The sequence below is a fragment of the Pseudorasbora parva genome, chromosome 24 (genome assembly GCF_024679245.1).
Source record: "Pseudorasbora parva isolate DD20220531a chromosome 24, ASM2467924v1, whole genome shotgun sequence".
NCBI lineage: Eukaryota > Metazoa > Chordata > Actinopteri > Cypriniformes > Gobionidae > Pseudorasbora > Pseudorasbora parva.
This window is the reverse complement of record NC_090195.1, coordinates 5,289,770-5,306,278: the sequence shown is the minus strand read 5'-3', so window position 1 is coordinate 5,306,278 and position 16,509 is coordinate 5,289,770. Positions and strand designations below refer to the sequence as shown.

The 16,509-nt window shown below is 36.3% G+C and overlaps 2 protein-coding genes across 2 annotated transcripts; one reads left to right on the top strand and one right to left on the bottom strand.

Annotated features, from left to right (window-relative positions):
- Positions 1-391: 391 nt before the first annotated feature.
- On the bottom strand, positions 392-4,722 carry si:ch211-40k21.9 (THAP domain-containing protein). The gene is made up of 3 exons (XM_067435402.1): positions 4,587-4,722; positions 3,429-4,145; positions 392-758 (listed from the first exon to the last, which is right to left on the bottom strand). Exons 1-3 carry the CDS (start codon positions 4,649-4,651, stop codon positions 704-706), a joined length of 837 nt encoding a protein of 278 aa, XP_067291503.1. The 5' UTR covers positions 4,652-4,722; the 3' UTR covers positions 392-703.
- A 502-nt stretch (positions 4,723-5,224) lies between these two features.
- grnb (granulin b) lies at positions 5,225-16,509 on the top strand. Its single transcript, XM_067435251.1, has 16 exons — positions 5,225-5,347; positions 6,275-6,356; positions 6,782-6,925; positions 8,136-8,258; positions 8,337-8,435; positions 8,533-8,683; positions 9,304-9,339; positions 9,482-9,573; positions 9,704-9,842; positions 10,000-10,097; positions 10,297-10,533; positions 10,750-10,986; positions 11,399-11,671; positions 13,058-13,306; positions 14,481-14,717; positions 15,394-16,509. The coding sequence occupies exons 2-16, from the start codon at positions 6,354-6,356 to the stop codon at positions 15,505-15,507; spliced, it is 2,232 nt and encodes a 743-aa protein (XP_067291352.1). The 5' UTR covers positions 5,225-5,347; positions 6,275-6,353; the 3' UTR covers positions 15,508-16,509.

Below are 16,509 nucleotides of genomic sequence, written 5' to 3'. Positions count from 1 at the left end.
CTTTGTTATTATACCACTAACAGTTGACCGTGGAATATTTAGTAGTGAGGAAATTTCACAAATGGACTTATTGCACAGGTGGCAACCTATCACGGTACCACTCTTGAGTTCACTGAGCTCCTGAGAGCGACCCGTTCTTTCACAAATGTTTGTAGAAGCGTCTGAATACCTAGTTCTTGATTTTATACACCTGTGGCCATGGAAATGCTTTTCAATGGCATATGGCAGTTTTTTCTTTGTCAAATGTGTGCTGTAATGATTATATTCAATTTGCTGCATTAGCATTTTAAACCTGAAAATCAGAGATGAATCATGATGTCAACATTTTATTAAGAACATTGCAAACTGTACAATATAAAAAAGTGGACACAGAACATAGGCAGCCTATTAATGAATATTGTGATTACATAACTACTTTTGAACATCCCTGAGGATCTGAAGAACACGTATACCATCTGTGTTGACGTTTGAGCTGGTTCTTGCAGGGTTTCTTGCACTTCTCCCTTCCTGCCTAATAAAGTGCTATTCTTTATGCATTCTTCTGATATATCATCATCTGAGATCTCTTCATCCTCCTGACCCAATCGACTTCACGGGCCATTTCACCCAGCATTATCGACCAAATGACTGAAGAACACTGGCCGAACAAAACACCACCTCCTTGTCCAAGGAAAGTCACAGAGTCCAAGGCTCTTTTTCTTTTTCACAGCTCTTGACTCTTTGGTTTAGACGGGAGCCCATGATCTAGATCCTTTCGGCTGTGAAGACATTCATGTAAGAGACTTTTTAAAGAAAATGTTTCTCTGATAAAACATTTCCAGCATGCAAATTACAGGAATAATTCACTCAAAATGATAATGCTTCATTCTGGGTTTCTGCAGGTTTTATAAAGGTAAATTTAAGCCCAATTAAAGAAAACTGAAGGGAACAACATGTCAATGTGTTCTCTAAATCTAAATGTCTCGGAAACACAATGAGCAACACTCCAACAGATATAAAGTACTTTTTAATAAATAATAATCTGGAACTTTGATGGTAACTTCTGATCACACTGCAAAAAAGTGATGTTCTTTTTCAGTACTTTTGTCTCGTCTTCCAGTGCAAATGTATAAAAAAATCTTAAATCAAGATACATTTACTGGAGAAGCAAAATTAAATAATATTGTGAAAGATTTTATGATTAAAACGAGAACAAATATCTGCCAATGGGTTCGGAAAAATTTACTTGATTCAAATAAAAACATAATTTTCACCCCATATTCATATTTCTAAAAATTCAGTCATTTACTTGTTCCAAACCTGTAAGCCTTGTTCATTTCTGAAACAGAACTTAAGATATTTTTAAGGAAATCTAAGAGATTTCTGTCCCTCCAGCTACGCAACTACCACTTTAAAAAGTTAATAAAGAGATTGTAAAATTAATCTATATGAATTGAGTGGTTTAGTCCAAATTTCCTGAAGAGACACAAACACTTTATATGATGAACGGAAGTCTTACAGTTTGGAGCGACATGAGGTTGAGTAAATTATGACAGAATTTTCATTTTTGGAAGAACTTTACTTTAAAATGTTCCTTTTTATTTATTCATCCTAAATTTGACAAATTTCATCACATTCTGCATACTACAGTAAAATTCAATTTTCTTGAATGGATTCTGCGATTCGTTTTCCACATTGCAGAAATCATAGGGCCATAATTGAATGCCATGATATTGAATTTAAGATGCTCAAATTTAAAGGGGGGGGGGGGGGTGAAATGCTGTTTCATGCATACTGATCTTTTTACACTGTTAAAGACTTGGAATCCCATACTAAACATGGACAAAGTTTCAAAAGTTAAGGTGGACGTTTGATGGGAGTATTTCTTTGTCAAAAATACTACTTCCGGTTAGTCATAAGTTTCGGCAAGTTTTTTGCGATCATGCGTCCCCTTTGACGTTAATGGGGGCGGAATTTCCTTGTATGGGCCTTACGGACAATTCTACCGGAAGAGCGTGAGAGAGAGAGAGGGAGAGAGCGAAAGTAACAGGCTACGCCCATCAAAGCGCTGGCTCGTAGGATGCTGGACAGGTAATGTGCACATAACAATGTCACCAAAAAAGTGCGTTTTTGGTTGCCAGACCAAGACAGTCCTGCACAGATTCCCCAAAAACCCCGCGTTAAGGCAACAGTGGATGTAATTTGCTTTTCCGGATCAGCAACTGAGTTGTGCGAATGTTTATATCTGTTCGCTGCATTTCGGTGCCGACTGTTTCATAAACAAGGCCCAGCTCGACGCCGGCTTTTCCCAATCGCCAAATGCTGAAGGATGGCGCAGTCCCAACGTTAGAACCGCAGGCGGTGAGTAAGACTGCTTCAAATGTCTGTGTTTTTGCCTATGCTCATCAAGTAGCCCAAACATGATCACGTATAGTTAATTGATCAATGGAGCATGCGATGTGTAGTGAGTGTACATTTGTTTAGCTGGCCACTATATGTGTAACTTTATGTTTGTGTATTGTAAAAGCACTCCAAACAACAATACACAAAGAGGGGGGAAATATGTTGAACTAAATAAGCGCGCTTCTTCATTCAAATGCGCTACTATTCCGTGTCTTTCTATATAAACACTAACTTAGCCTGCCGTGCAAAACCAGTCCGCTTACTAACGTTACAATTGTCTACACAAACCACGCGTAAACACACACACACACACACACGTGCACAACAGCACTTCCCACATGTACACCTTCAAAGACAAAAATACGACAATATAATTCAAGTATAAATATGTAAATAACACAAGCCGCTAAGCATATTATATAGTTAGTGTATATCGTACCACATAGAGACGTCCTGCTCTAGTCGTTTTTGCTGCTGCTCCTGTTCAACTGCAGCCTCTGGGTCTGATTCCGGATCATAGATGTATGGCTGTATCTGATTAAAAGCCATATTTTTATTTTGAATAAAGTTTTTTTCCCGCTGTTAGGGATGACACAGCTTTACGACGCACTCGACTCAACACAATAGCAGCAGCGAGCACACGTCATTCTTTAGCTCCGCTCACACGACACGCCCCCACCCGCTCGGCTTTTTTCGGAAAGACTCGGAACGGCGCATCTTTCTTATATAATTATAAAAAAAATAAAGTCTTTTCGGAGATATGCAGGATGCAATGCTACTCTATAGGTACTCAAGATTGACATGACACTGACTGAAACTGAGTGTTTCACCCCCCCTTTAAGACATATTTAAGGCCTTAAATTGTGGAAGGTCAAATGAAGACCCACAGAAACCCAGGTTCTCCACACTTAAACTATCATCTTTAGAATATAGTGAATGTCATCACGTTTTCTATTATGTTCCACAGACGCCATATGGGTTTGGAATGATGCGAGGGTGATTTTGTGTGATAGTGTGAAAAAAACATGGCAAAAAGTGATACTTACAACTCACTTTGCCCATGAGTAGCATACATTTTTTTGGTCTCCGTGAGATTTTTCCCTTTCAACTCTGAAATGACGGAGGACAGTGAAGTCACTTTTTTCTTTAACCTTCTAATCGTGGCGTTCTTCAATTTAATTTTTTTTCTGCAGGTCTCAATTTTGCCCAGGACAGAGTTCAAACTGTGCTTCAGCTGCTTTGCCAATTTGATCTCTTGCATTTCTGCCATTGCTCTGGTGTCGTCTATGGAACTGCAAGCTGCGTTTTTAGACCAAGACCGGTAGCAGTGATCATGTCTAACTGCAATGACACATATTTCTGTGGGGTAAATCACTGACGTCACACTGGTTTCAGCCATGTCTGGATCCGAGGCATCTTTCTCATCTTCCACAAACTCCTCTAAAACCACCTCCTCCTCCACAAACTTTCTCTTGGAATCCCCTTTGAGACTGTAGGTATGAAATTCATGACTGTCATAATTTTCCACATTCCTTCGTCTTGTATATAATTTGGTGTACCATGCCATCTTAAAGGATTCAGGGATGGAGAATTTGGTGGGGACAGCCGTTTTAGCAAGGCACACTTGACCTTTATTGTTCTTGAAGAAACAGCTGTCTTCAAAGTGCTGGGAACATATGCGAGAAGATGGAGATGGCTTGAAATCGTCACGTCTGATGTTCATCACCCATTGCTGCAGACGCTCTTCATCACCCAATGGGAAGCTGTGAGTGAAATGAAAGTATTGATGGATTAGATAACAGGAGAGAAATATGATTTTAAAAGAAAACTAGCTCACATATACAAATAGGAGCTGATAAAAGCCATATAATAAAAGTAGTATTCTTTGAATTAAAAAACTAAACACTCCACTTTTTTGTATTAAACAGAAAAGGGATTTTTAACTGGGAATGGGATTCATTTTGGAAAAACTTATTTTTTTAGGTTTTAAGATTTCTCATATGAATTATTTTGCACATGTAGATTATTAAATAGGCTTCTTTAAAAATATTTATAATAATATGCACAAAATGTTATCGTATATTAATCATTATAAGAAAATAATTATCAACACATATGAAGTGCACGCGATTGAAGACAAACACAGTTTTGACAATGTGACAGGACGGTTAAATTAGACTAAATAAATTGAATAACCAACCGACCGATGGAAACTTATACTGGACCCTGGTGAGGAACGATTAGTACAATTCAAAGCTGCACACGACATGTTTAAATGTCAAACACTAGCGACACATCCTTACAACCACACAACTTCTGTCGCTCCTTCTGTCCTGTAGCGGCGGCGCGCACACGTGAGCAGCGCATTACTGCCACCTACTGTTAGTATGAGATTAGACATGCAGGTATATCATCCGTTTCAAATCGTTTCAAATATATGGCATTTACCGATATATTTATGTTGGTTGGGTGGAATATATTACCTCGACATTTTTTGACAGGTTCTGTGAGATTCACGGTGTCATTCATCCATAAGAGCAACATTTATTGTATGCCGTTCATTTTGAATGGCTGGAACAAACAAACAAAAAAACTATTATTAACTGCATGTTATTTATATTATTATAATTAATTAAAATATTTGCGAATATATTTATCAGTTCATAATAGAGATGATTTTTTATTTTGTACAATTTAGTTTAGTTATACGTATTATTTTTTATTATAATTGGATTACTTTCCCATGTATATTGCTTGCATAATGTAAATAATTGTAAACTAAATTAACAGGTTGGTTAATATGGTTAAATAAAAGACAAACAAGCCTGACTCACTGTGTCATGTGACACTCTCGGGTCACGTGATAAGCAAATAAACTCAAACTCAGCTGAGAACAGCGTTATATCCATTTCACCGCGTCCAGTTTAACGGTGTGTTTTTTCCCCACCGGGCTCGCGAAAACACGGTACGGTAAGCTCTTTATACTTATGCCATGTTTTTTTTTAATTAAACAAGCCTTTGTTTAGGGTTTGTTCCGGCGGAGCTCACGCGCTTCCGTTGGAAAACAATACGAAACAACGTTATATTGCAAGAGCGGTTTATTATTAGAATGATGCGTTTTTAAAATCTGATTGAGTGCGTCTAAAAACCGACTATAAACTAACTAACACATTGAAGCTTTGGTATGTATACATTTGACAGTTTTCATAAATTAAAACTAAATATGGTATATTAGATTGGGGATTTTTTTAACCGCTGCCACACAAAAAAAGCGATGCATTTATTAAAGGCATAGTGCTCCCAAAAATTAACATTCTGTCCCCCTTACTCACTCTCAAGTTGTTCCAAACCTGTATGACTTTATTTCTTCTGCTGAACACAAAATAAGGTATTTTGAAGAATATGGGTAAACAGTTGTTGGGCCCCATTGACTTCCATTATACAGTTTTCCAAGTCAATGGGGTCCATCAACTATTTGGTTACCCATAGTCTTCAAAAATTGTATCTTTTATGTTTAGCAGAATAAAGAAATTCATACAGGTTTGCAACAACTTTTTAACAAATTTTATTTTTGGGGTGAACTATCCCTTTAAACATTGCTCATATAATGTGATGATATTATCTGATAAAAACAAACATACTCAGATAAACACAAATTTGCAAACACTTTGCTCAATGTCTTTGAAACCTGAAGTCGTCTAAGTATAACCATACTATTCTCGTTGTCATCCTGATTATATAACATGAACTGCAGTTTTTAAATGGGTCATACACCACAATGATTATAAACAACTCAACTGAATTATTGATTAATTAACCTATGAATTCAATTTCAGTGTTACCAACCCTGTATAAATGTTCTGGATTAAGTAATGCATGTGTTTTGTTACAGCACAAGAAAGTCGTTCATGGGTTTGCATCTGAACATTTGAAGAGCATTAGTTTTGTGGGTCAGCACAGTCACACACACAATGGTGAGTGGTTTGGTTTTCTGAATATTTCTTGTGATCTAACTCTCTGTCACTGCTACTGTAAACAAGATGAAGTCCAATAGAGCTTTTCCCATTTTGACACAATATAGTCTTTTTTATATAAGTATAAAGTCTGATGAAGAGAGTGTACATCAACCAGACATGACCTGGAAGTGTGTTTGTCATTGTTGTGTTTTACATTAAGAGATTATTTTCCAAATGTTGTAATCCATGTATGTTTGTCAGTCAACTGACTAAGACACTTAGACATGTGGAATGTTTTTAATAAATGGATAATCAAATTTACTTTCCCCTAAATTTGTTCCTCAATTATCCTTATGTGTCAGATCTGTCATAGTAAAGAGCGTGTCATAATTTAAACCCAGCATCAAGTAATGTTCATTTCCTGGCCATTTCCTGTCTTTCAGGTGCGTGCGAGTGTCGTTGCGTTACTATGTGTGTGTCTGAACGTGTGTGTCGCTCTGATTTGTCCTGATGGAGGGATGTGTGAAGATGGAAACACCTGCTGTCAAACACCATCAGGAGGATATGGCTGCTGTCCGCTACCCAACGTAAGAGAGGCTTTGAGCTGGATGTGTGTGTTTGGGAGTTACACTCCTGTTCAAAAGTTTAGGGTTGGTAATGGAGTCTAATGAATGTGCCATAGCAAATGATTTAATGTGAGTCCAGTTATGAATGAAAGGCTTAACTATAGTTTGAAAGCAGAAATGTGCACACTGTATATACACAAGATATCAAAATCCATATATTTAATGAAAGGGGAACATGTCAGTAAATCTTCCTTTACTATAAATCATATTTTATTGGAACGTCCTGCTTTAAATGCTATTAGGCAATGCTTTTATTAAACCTTTTAAAAAAAGGTTTCTCATGGGAAATTTTAGACCTTTATTAATATTGATGCTCATTTATATTTTGTTTGTACCTAAATTCTTGTATACATTTAATTGGGATTTGTTATTAAGATTATTTACATGTATTACTCCTGAGTTTACCTTGAATATAGCCTTTGATGCTGATATCGCATTGAACAAATAAATAGTTTGGTTTTGGCATGATTTTTAAAGTCTCTTCTGCTCACCAAGGCTACATTTATTTGTATTTCATAATGTACTGTATTTCATAAATACAGTAAAAACAGTACTTTTGTGAAATATTACAATATAGAATGTTTTCTATTTAAATATATTGTAAGATTTAATTTATTCCTGTGATTAAAGCTGCATTTTCAGTATCATTACTCATCACTTATCATCACTTCTGATGAATTCTTGCTGAATAAGTGTTATTTCTTTAAAAACTAAGATATTACTGAAGTAAATTCACTAAAGGAAGTTACACTACTTAGTGAATTTCTTTTCATCCTTTTAGTGTTTAAAACATTGTTAATGATTTACTTTCTTCCCTTTTATTACCCTATTTAATGTGTGCTTTATTAAAATGATATTTCAGCCAAAAAAATAACATTCTGTCGTCATGTACTCACCCTTGTGTTGTGGCAGACTTGTGTGACTTTCTTACAACAAATGTAACTGTTAAAATGTCTCTTGTCTTTCACTATACAATCATTGATATATTTGAAAAAACATTGAAAAAGCATTATATATATATATAGTATGTATGTATGTTTTTTTCCCCCAAAATGTTTGTTTATTTTCTTCGTTTTTGTGAAGAACTATTCCAAACTATTTTGCAGCGAGACCAGTAAATGACTATTTTCCAAGACCAGTAAATGACTATTGTTTGTGTGTGTGTTTACAGGCAGAGTGCTGCTCCGATCACTTGCATTGCTGTTACCAGGGCACTCTGTGTGACTTGGAACATTCAAAGTGTGTGAATAAAACACACACCTTTGACTGGGTGGAAAGAGTCGCCACAAAGCAGGTAATGCCCATACCTGCACAGCCATAAATTCCGATACGCCTTGAGTAAATACCCAGCATTTAATTTTTTTTTTTCTAGAGCGCTGTAATTTGTCCAGATCAGGAGTCTGAGTGTCCTGATGACACCACTTGCTGCCAGATGCCTGATGGGAGTTGGGGTTGCTGTCCTATGAAAAATGTACAGTACCTGTTTGATCATATTTCTGTTCTGGAATGCAGTTGCATCTATATAGTAATGTTTAACTTGGTCTTTCTTTCCCCATGTGTGTGTTTAGGCTGTGTGCTGTGAAGATAAGGAACACTGCTGTCCGGAGGGAACCAAATGTGACCTTGTGCATTCAATGTGTGTGTCGGCCACCAATGGACCCTTCCCCTTCTGGAGGAAATTCGCTGCTTCTCGTAGGAAACCATCAGAGAAAAAAGCAGGTATGACAGTTTTATTTGGCATTAAATTGCGTCATGCTTTTATTGACAGCAATTCAGCCATAATACAGGAAATATAGTGTGTGCATAATTATTATGCAAGTTGATATTCTGATCGTATTCTTCTAAGCACATTTTGCCATATTAACTATTGATTTTGTATTTAATAATTTATAAGTGATATATAATTGAGGAAGGCTGGAAGTGAAAAATGCCTCATTCAGGTGGGCATAATTAAGCAGGTTTATAATTGCATATAACATGTTAAGGCGATCTTGTAAGAATTTTTTTACAAAATGATAAAATGTATATAAAATGAAAAGCTGGGAATGTTTTAAGATGAAGCTCTTCAAATACTTGGCACACATTTCCATGTTTCCATAAACAACAAAACATTAGCCTAGATAATGCTTTTCTGCTACCAGCACCATGTGTATTGAAGACGAACTGCTTTCAATGTTTATTAAATTACAAAGAGTTGTTATTGCACAAGGGCATAAGATGGTATAACATTTCGTAAACAGATTTAAAGTTCTTAAGGGATTAGTGTAATATCCTTAAGTTTGCTTGTCAGTGTCACATTGGTTAACGAGTGTTTTTATATTGTATTCATGTTATTTCAGTTGATCCGTCTGCAGAGTTCAGTGATATTAGAGATGGTAAGACTAACTCTGACACCAGCAGTTTTTTTTTTTTTTTTTCAATCTACAAGCATATTTGTGTATTATTTATTTATGTATTAACAAGTGTCTTTGGTGAAACTGATGCCTCAGGATTCTGTGTGTGTTTTTATGTGTGCAGTGATCTGTCCAGATAAGGTTTCCTCATGTCCAGAAGATACGACGTGCTGTGAACTAGAGACCGGCAGCTACGGATGCTGCCCGATGCCAAAGGTGCTTCATGTTTGTCCTTATGTATTTTTCTGTAGGGTTGGAAAGTTTTTTTTTTTTTATGGTTACCTTGTGGTTTGCATGTATTTTACTCAACGTAAGCTTGACAAATGTAAATGTGTTTTTATTGTAGGCTGTGTGTTGCTCTGATCATTTGCACTGCTGCCCAGAGGGCACGACCTGTGACCTTGTTCATGATATGTGTATGTCAGCCAATGGTGTCACTGAAATGGCCACTAAGATCCCAGCTGTCACTGCCCTGAAGCCTAGAGGTGAAATCCATTCATTTCATCTTTGCAATTTAAGTGTTTTTCAGTTTTGTATTTGTTGAACCTCATAGCTCAAACCATTCTATGTTGTGAGGGTTGCTTACTTGGATCAATATAGAATATGCATTAATACATCTATTTGTTATCTTTTTGTCTGCAGATAAACTAGTACCCTGTAATGAAACAGTAGCGTGTGCTAGCGGAACCACCTGCTGTAAAACAGAAGGCGGCACCTGGGCCTGCTGCCCTTTACCAAAGGTATTTGGGATTGCTGAAAAGTTGTTTCATATCAAATTTAACATTGGAGTGTTATAATGACTTGGTAGTATCTTTTAAAACCCAGCCCACAACAAAATTTCCTGAGATCAAATCTACAACTGTTTATTGCATCGAAATATATATAATTAGTATCAAGCAATACAAAGGTATTGATGCCACTGTGTCTCCTGACCTCCAGGCAGTGTGTTGTGAGGACCATGCCCACTGCTGTCCACAAAATACGGTGTGTAACCTCGCAGCGGGCACCTGTGACGACCCTGCTGAGCTCTCAGTGTCTGTACCCTGGGTGATAAAGGTGCCTACCTTTACAATAGCTCCACCCAATCAGAAATGTGACGAGTCCACTTCTTGTCCTGGTGATTCCACCTGCTGCAAACTCTCATCTGGAGACTGGGGTTGCTGCCCACTGCCAAAAGTAAAGACTTTTTCATTTTAAAATCTGCAGACTAATTGGTAAAATTGCATATTAGATCAATAAAAATTAAGTAAATTTATTTAAAATAAATATAAATAAATATTTATAATGCATATAAATATTATATGCATTTTAGATTTTTATTTATTTGTTATTATTTATATTATAAACAGTATTTATTTAAATACAAATATTTATTTTATATTTATTTATTAGGCAGTGTGTTGTGAGGACCATCTCCACTGTTGTCCCCATGATACTGTGTGTAATCTGGCCGCCAGCACTTGTGACAGTGCCAACGATCAGGGTCTCCGTTTTTCTGTGCCTTTGGTGAAGAAAATCGCAGCAGTGACCCTGCCATCACAGAACCAAAACTGTGACGAGACATCGATGTGTCCAACAGGGACGACCTGCTGTAGACTGACCTCAGGGGCCTGCTGTCCTATGCCACAGGTAAACGCACATTTAGCAACAATGGTTTAGGCCTGAAGCTCTAAAGCACAGCTGTGCACACGTGCTTGCACTTGTAATGGGATATAATGCTGTCTAGTTAGGGTACTTACTATGTTTTGTTATTTATAACAGCATTGCAAACATCCTTTACAGAGAATGCAATTCTATAATGCATTATGAATAAATGTACATATTTTAAGTTGCACTGAATATAGATAGTATACATTAAACATGAATAAAATTAATTGTTGCATATCAATCTTTTAACATTTTTTAATTGTGTTCAATTGAAAGCAAACCAGTTATGTGTGCCATTTGTTTTTATACTTTTATTATTCTTACATCAAACTCTATTGGAATTAGTTGTGAGTTGTAATTAATTGCTGCCAATGTGTATATTTTAATATTGTAGGCCGTGTGCTGTCCCGATCAGGAGCACTGCTGTCCGCAAGGCTACAAGTGTGACTTGGCAGGGAAAACTTGTGTACGTACTGGCCTTCCCAGCATGCCCTTGTTCAGGAAGGAGTCTGCACTGAGACTGAGCCAGCAGTCTGATGATAATACTCCAGAACTGGCAGATCCAGTGGACAGACACATGTGTGACGCTCACACCAGCTGTCCAAGAGACGACACCTGCTGCTTAATGGGCAATCACGGCAAGTGGGGCTGCTGTCCACTGCCAAAGGTTAGTAATGCAACATTAAAACATTTACTATATAATACAATGTAAATGCCACATGCGAGCCTTAAATATTATATAATTTATAATATATAATTATATAATTTTCATATTAAACTGTTATTCCCTTAACTAAAACGAGTTGATGCATACATCTCTCATCTCAGTGATCAGTAATCTCTCTGACGCGCGGTGACGATCTGATAGCATTTCGCTTAGCCCACTAAGCCCAGTTCATTCACTATGGTACCAAACAGAGATCAAGTTAGAACCGACCAAACACCTTCCCCCTCCCTCTCTCATTTCTGTCAATAGATGTGAGGGAGGATGTTTCAGCCGGGACTTCCTCTCAGCCTCTCAGCCACACATATAGTACACATTAGGGATGCCACAATTCTCAATATAATATTGAACCATTCAGTGTGGCATTCACAGTTCAATACACGCTTGTGAATTGTGTTTTTTCGGTTTTGCATTTAATTCATTATTTCTATTTATCTCCATTTAAAGAAAATATCTCAATTTATTTAGGTGCTTTTTTATTGAGTGTGCCTGTGAGTCTACGCCCTGATATGAACAAATATCCAATCAATTTTTTTTTTTTTTTTTTTTTTTTTTATATTATACAATACACTGGGAATGTGTTCAAGGGTTTTTAAGTAAAATAAAGAAAGAATATTGCAAAAAAAACATTTTCTCCTTAACCTCTTTCTGTTCCTGTCGCCTAAGAATAGAATAGCAACAAAAAAAAACCTGAAACCCGTAGTTAAAAACCAAGGTCTGTATTGAACCGTGGACTAACAGTATTGTTGCATCCCTAGTACACATATATTACAGTACATGCTTAATTTATATTTTCATATATATACAATACTCGCATTATCGCATACATCTACACTTTTTGGGTCTGTGTGGTCATTGTTTTCATACAGACACTATATAAATAGACATTACTTTATTTGCTATATTTTTGTAATTATTTTAATTTCTATATAGTTAATTTATTTAGTAATTTTATTTGCAATTTTAGTCATTGGTTATTTGTATTTATTTATTTTTTACTTATCGTATTAGTTTGTTTAATTTGTATTTTAGTTATTTTTAGTTTGTTGTTTTAGTATGTATTTAATTTGCTTTGACTAAAACGCATTTTATATATATATATATATATATATATATATATATATATATATATATATATATATATATAATATAAACATTTATGTAGTGAATGAAGTTCAAGTTCAAGAGTTTTATTTTTCACATACACAGTTATACAGAATGCAACCGGCAGTGAAATGTAAACAGGTCCGCTCCATGGACAGCAAATAACAATTAACAAAAAAAGCACAATAAATTAATTTTCACACTTTATCATCTCCTCTCTTTAAGGCGGTGTGTTGTAAGGATGGAGATCACTGTTGTCCGAGAGGCTACATGTGCAATGAGGAGAAAACGTCCTGTGTCAAAGGCCACCATGAGATCTCCTGGTACACAAAACAAGAGGCCAGGGTCACAAAGGGGTCGGAGGTGATGCTTGGAGACAAAGATGTGAAGTGCGATTCAACAACCAGCTGTGCGTCTGGCTCTACCTGTTGCAAATTATCCACAGGGGAGTGGGGCTGTTGTCCTCTTGTCAAGGTAAGTCTTTTTGGCCCTGTTTATTCCTGGTATTAAGATGCATTTTGGTCGATCGGATCACAAGTGGACGACGTTAAGTACAGGTGTAAACACATTAAGTTTGTCCACTTTCGACCACTTTGTCGGAAATGCATTCGACTGGATTGCTTTCGTAGTATAGATGCTCATGTGGTCAAATGTGTTTGAACAGCCACAAAAGAGCCTACTCTTTTGGGAATTGCGCTTGACAGACAGGATTGTCGGATGAAGACCGTAGTTAGGTTTGAAGACGAAAAACATTCCAAACACAATGTTTGGCAAGGTCTTGCAACTGTCAGAGCAAACATGAAAGCTGCCGCTCTCCGTGTGTTTTCCCGTCATCTCCAGTCATGTTCATATGTAAATTGTGCAAGCTCATTTCGTCCATTCGTCCTTCGGATGAGACGTTAAACCGAGGTCCTGACTCTCTGTGGCCATTAAAAATCCCATTTTCTCTTCTCGTAAAAAGAGTAGGGGTGTAACCCCGGTGTCCTGGCCAAATTCCATCGATTGGCCCTTACCAATCATGGCCTCCTAATAATCCCCATCCACTGAATTGGCTCTATCACCCTCTCTCCTCTCCACCTATCGCTGGTGTGTGGTGAGCGCACTGGCGCCGTTGTACTGTGACTGCCGTCGCATCATCCAAGTGGATGCTGCACACTGGTGGTGGTTGAGGAGAGACCCCTGACATGATTGCGAAGCTCTTTGGTGTAAAGTAGTACATATGAAAGCGCTATATAAATGCCTCCTTCATTTATTCATTCAATCGAAAGATTTACCTCCCCATAGACCCTCCCCTCGATGAAATCAGGACAGAAGTGGTTGAAAGTGAAAGGTTTAAATGGTAATGTGCTTTGCCTATGCATTTATTTCTTCTAGTATCTCTGCATACATCATGCAAATGTTACTGGGTTTAATAGCTTTACATGTTTATTACAATAATTGAAAGACTTTATGGATTAAAACACCTTTTATTCTAATGGTTATACGCGTGTTTGAGATCTTTAGCAGTTGTTTTCATCTAACTTTGAGTTTAGTTTGAGGACTCGGAGCACCACAGGGTTTGTTTTCATGCGTTTTGCATTCATTTGATGTTCTTTATGCAGGTGTGTGTTTGTGTGCTCTTCACTGATTGGCTGTTTTCTCTCTGCAGGCTGTGTGCTGTGAGGACCATGAGCACTGCTGTCCACAGGGCTACACCTGCAACCTCCAATCTGGAACCTGCGTTAAAGCGTCCGACGCGCGCAGTGTTCCTCTGACGCGATTACACAAACACACAGACACACATTTAGAAGAGGAGGTGCTGTGTGACGCATCAATGCGCTGCTCAAAGACACAGACCTGCTGTAGACTTTCAGACTCCACATGGGCCTGCTGTCCATATAAAGAGGTATGAAATCCAATGATTGATTGTTTTTCCTTGATTTCGGATATAATTAATGCTGCTCCTTGCAAAAAGAAAGCATCACTTTTACTTTAATATATTTTTGTCCATTTTGTTTACTGAAATGTGTATTTGTTTTTAATTAATGTATTTTACATTTATTTAGATTTTGTTTTAATTTTAAATGTATTTAATTTATTTGGTTTATTTTTTACTGAAATTTGTTTGTATGTAATTATTAAAAATATTAAATCCATATTTTATTAATTACTACTAATTTTAGTAATTCTTTTTTTGTTTTATTATTTTTTGTCTTAACCAAATAAATATAATTAAGTAAAGACAAATAAATAAAACAAATGTATATCTCAATAAAACAAAAATAAAATTTCAATAAACACAAATAATAACCAAATAACAATTAAATTATCTATTGTTTACTGAAAATAATGTATATTATTTTAGTTTTTATTGGTTTATTGATTATATATTTTTTTAATACATTTTTGTTTTACTGTTTTTATTATTATTTATCTATGTATTTAGTTTTTTTTTATGTATTTGTTAACTTTTTTTGTATGTGTGTTCACTCAAATATGCATGCATAAAGTAAAATCAATACTTCACTGATGTATGCAAACATTTAAGAGATGCTTCTCTCTATCTCTCTCTCTCTTTGCAGGCAGTGTGCTGTGAAGACATGAAGCACTGTTGCCCTATTGGATACAAATGTGACCAGGAACTACATGGTTGCACTAAAGCATCCACAGCTACGTGGTGGGATAATTCTCTTTAAGTGAAGAACCGTAGACTGACGCTGGATAGCACAAATGCACATCTGTACACATACACACTCAAGCTCTCAGACATGTTGCATAAAACATTGCTTTTTTAAGATGCCCTCTTTAGACAAGGGACTATGCATCATGGTTTTTAATTTTTACCAGAATAAAAACATACCAAGCCTTATGCTTAAGCAGGATACCCTGGGTCTTTTTAGTCTTTGATTTAAATTGATTTTGTTAAGGGAAACTGACATCAAAACCAATGCACATTTTCAATGTTATTTCACTTTCAAGTCTCAAGTTCTACATGTTCCTCAGTTGCTAAAGATTGATTTATAGAAGTGATTTTACACGACATTAGAAATAATCATTAAAGGGCAAACTAAGCCAATTAATGTTATCTGAATTCAATTGTGTGCAATGTTACAGGATGTTTATTTTAGGCGTTTTAAGTTGTATTGCTGATTACCACACAATCTAAGAACAGATATCACCGTAAGGGAGAAAAGCTCCTGAGAATCAACTGAATGTCTGCAGTGAACTAAACCTAAAACTGCAGTTCACTGCATCAACCACAAAAGCAACTTTATAGTGATTTCAAAATTGTAACTACATTTGACCCGTGACAAGCATGGATGTCCTCAAGCGTTGAACAGTTGGGGAGACGAGGGTTAACACAGCTTTGTTCAGGAGACGAGCTTTTTCCATTGTAGGTTTCATTCGAAAAGTTCCAAGTTGTCTGCGTGCATTTAACAGTTTTTCAAATGCCTGAAAGTGTTTATATTCAAATGCAAGTGTCATTCTCAATATTTCCTATATATATACAAATTATTTTAAAATTTACAGAAAGGTCAAAATACATGTGCTTGCTTTTTATGTAACTGTGATTACAATACAATATATTTTTTTTATTTAGATTTCTCTTTTAATTTTGAATTTGTTGAAGTGGATTTGTTTGTCTTTGGTTAATTATACGAGGAAAAAAACCTGAAATTAAATACTTTTAAAATAGA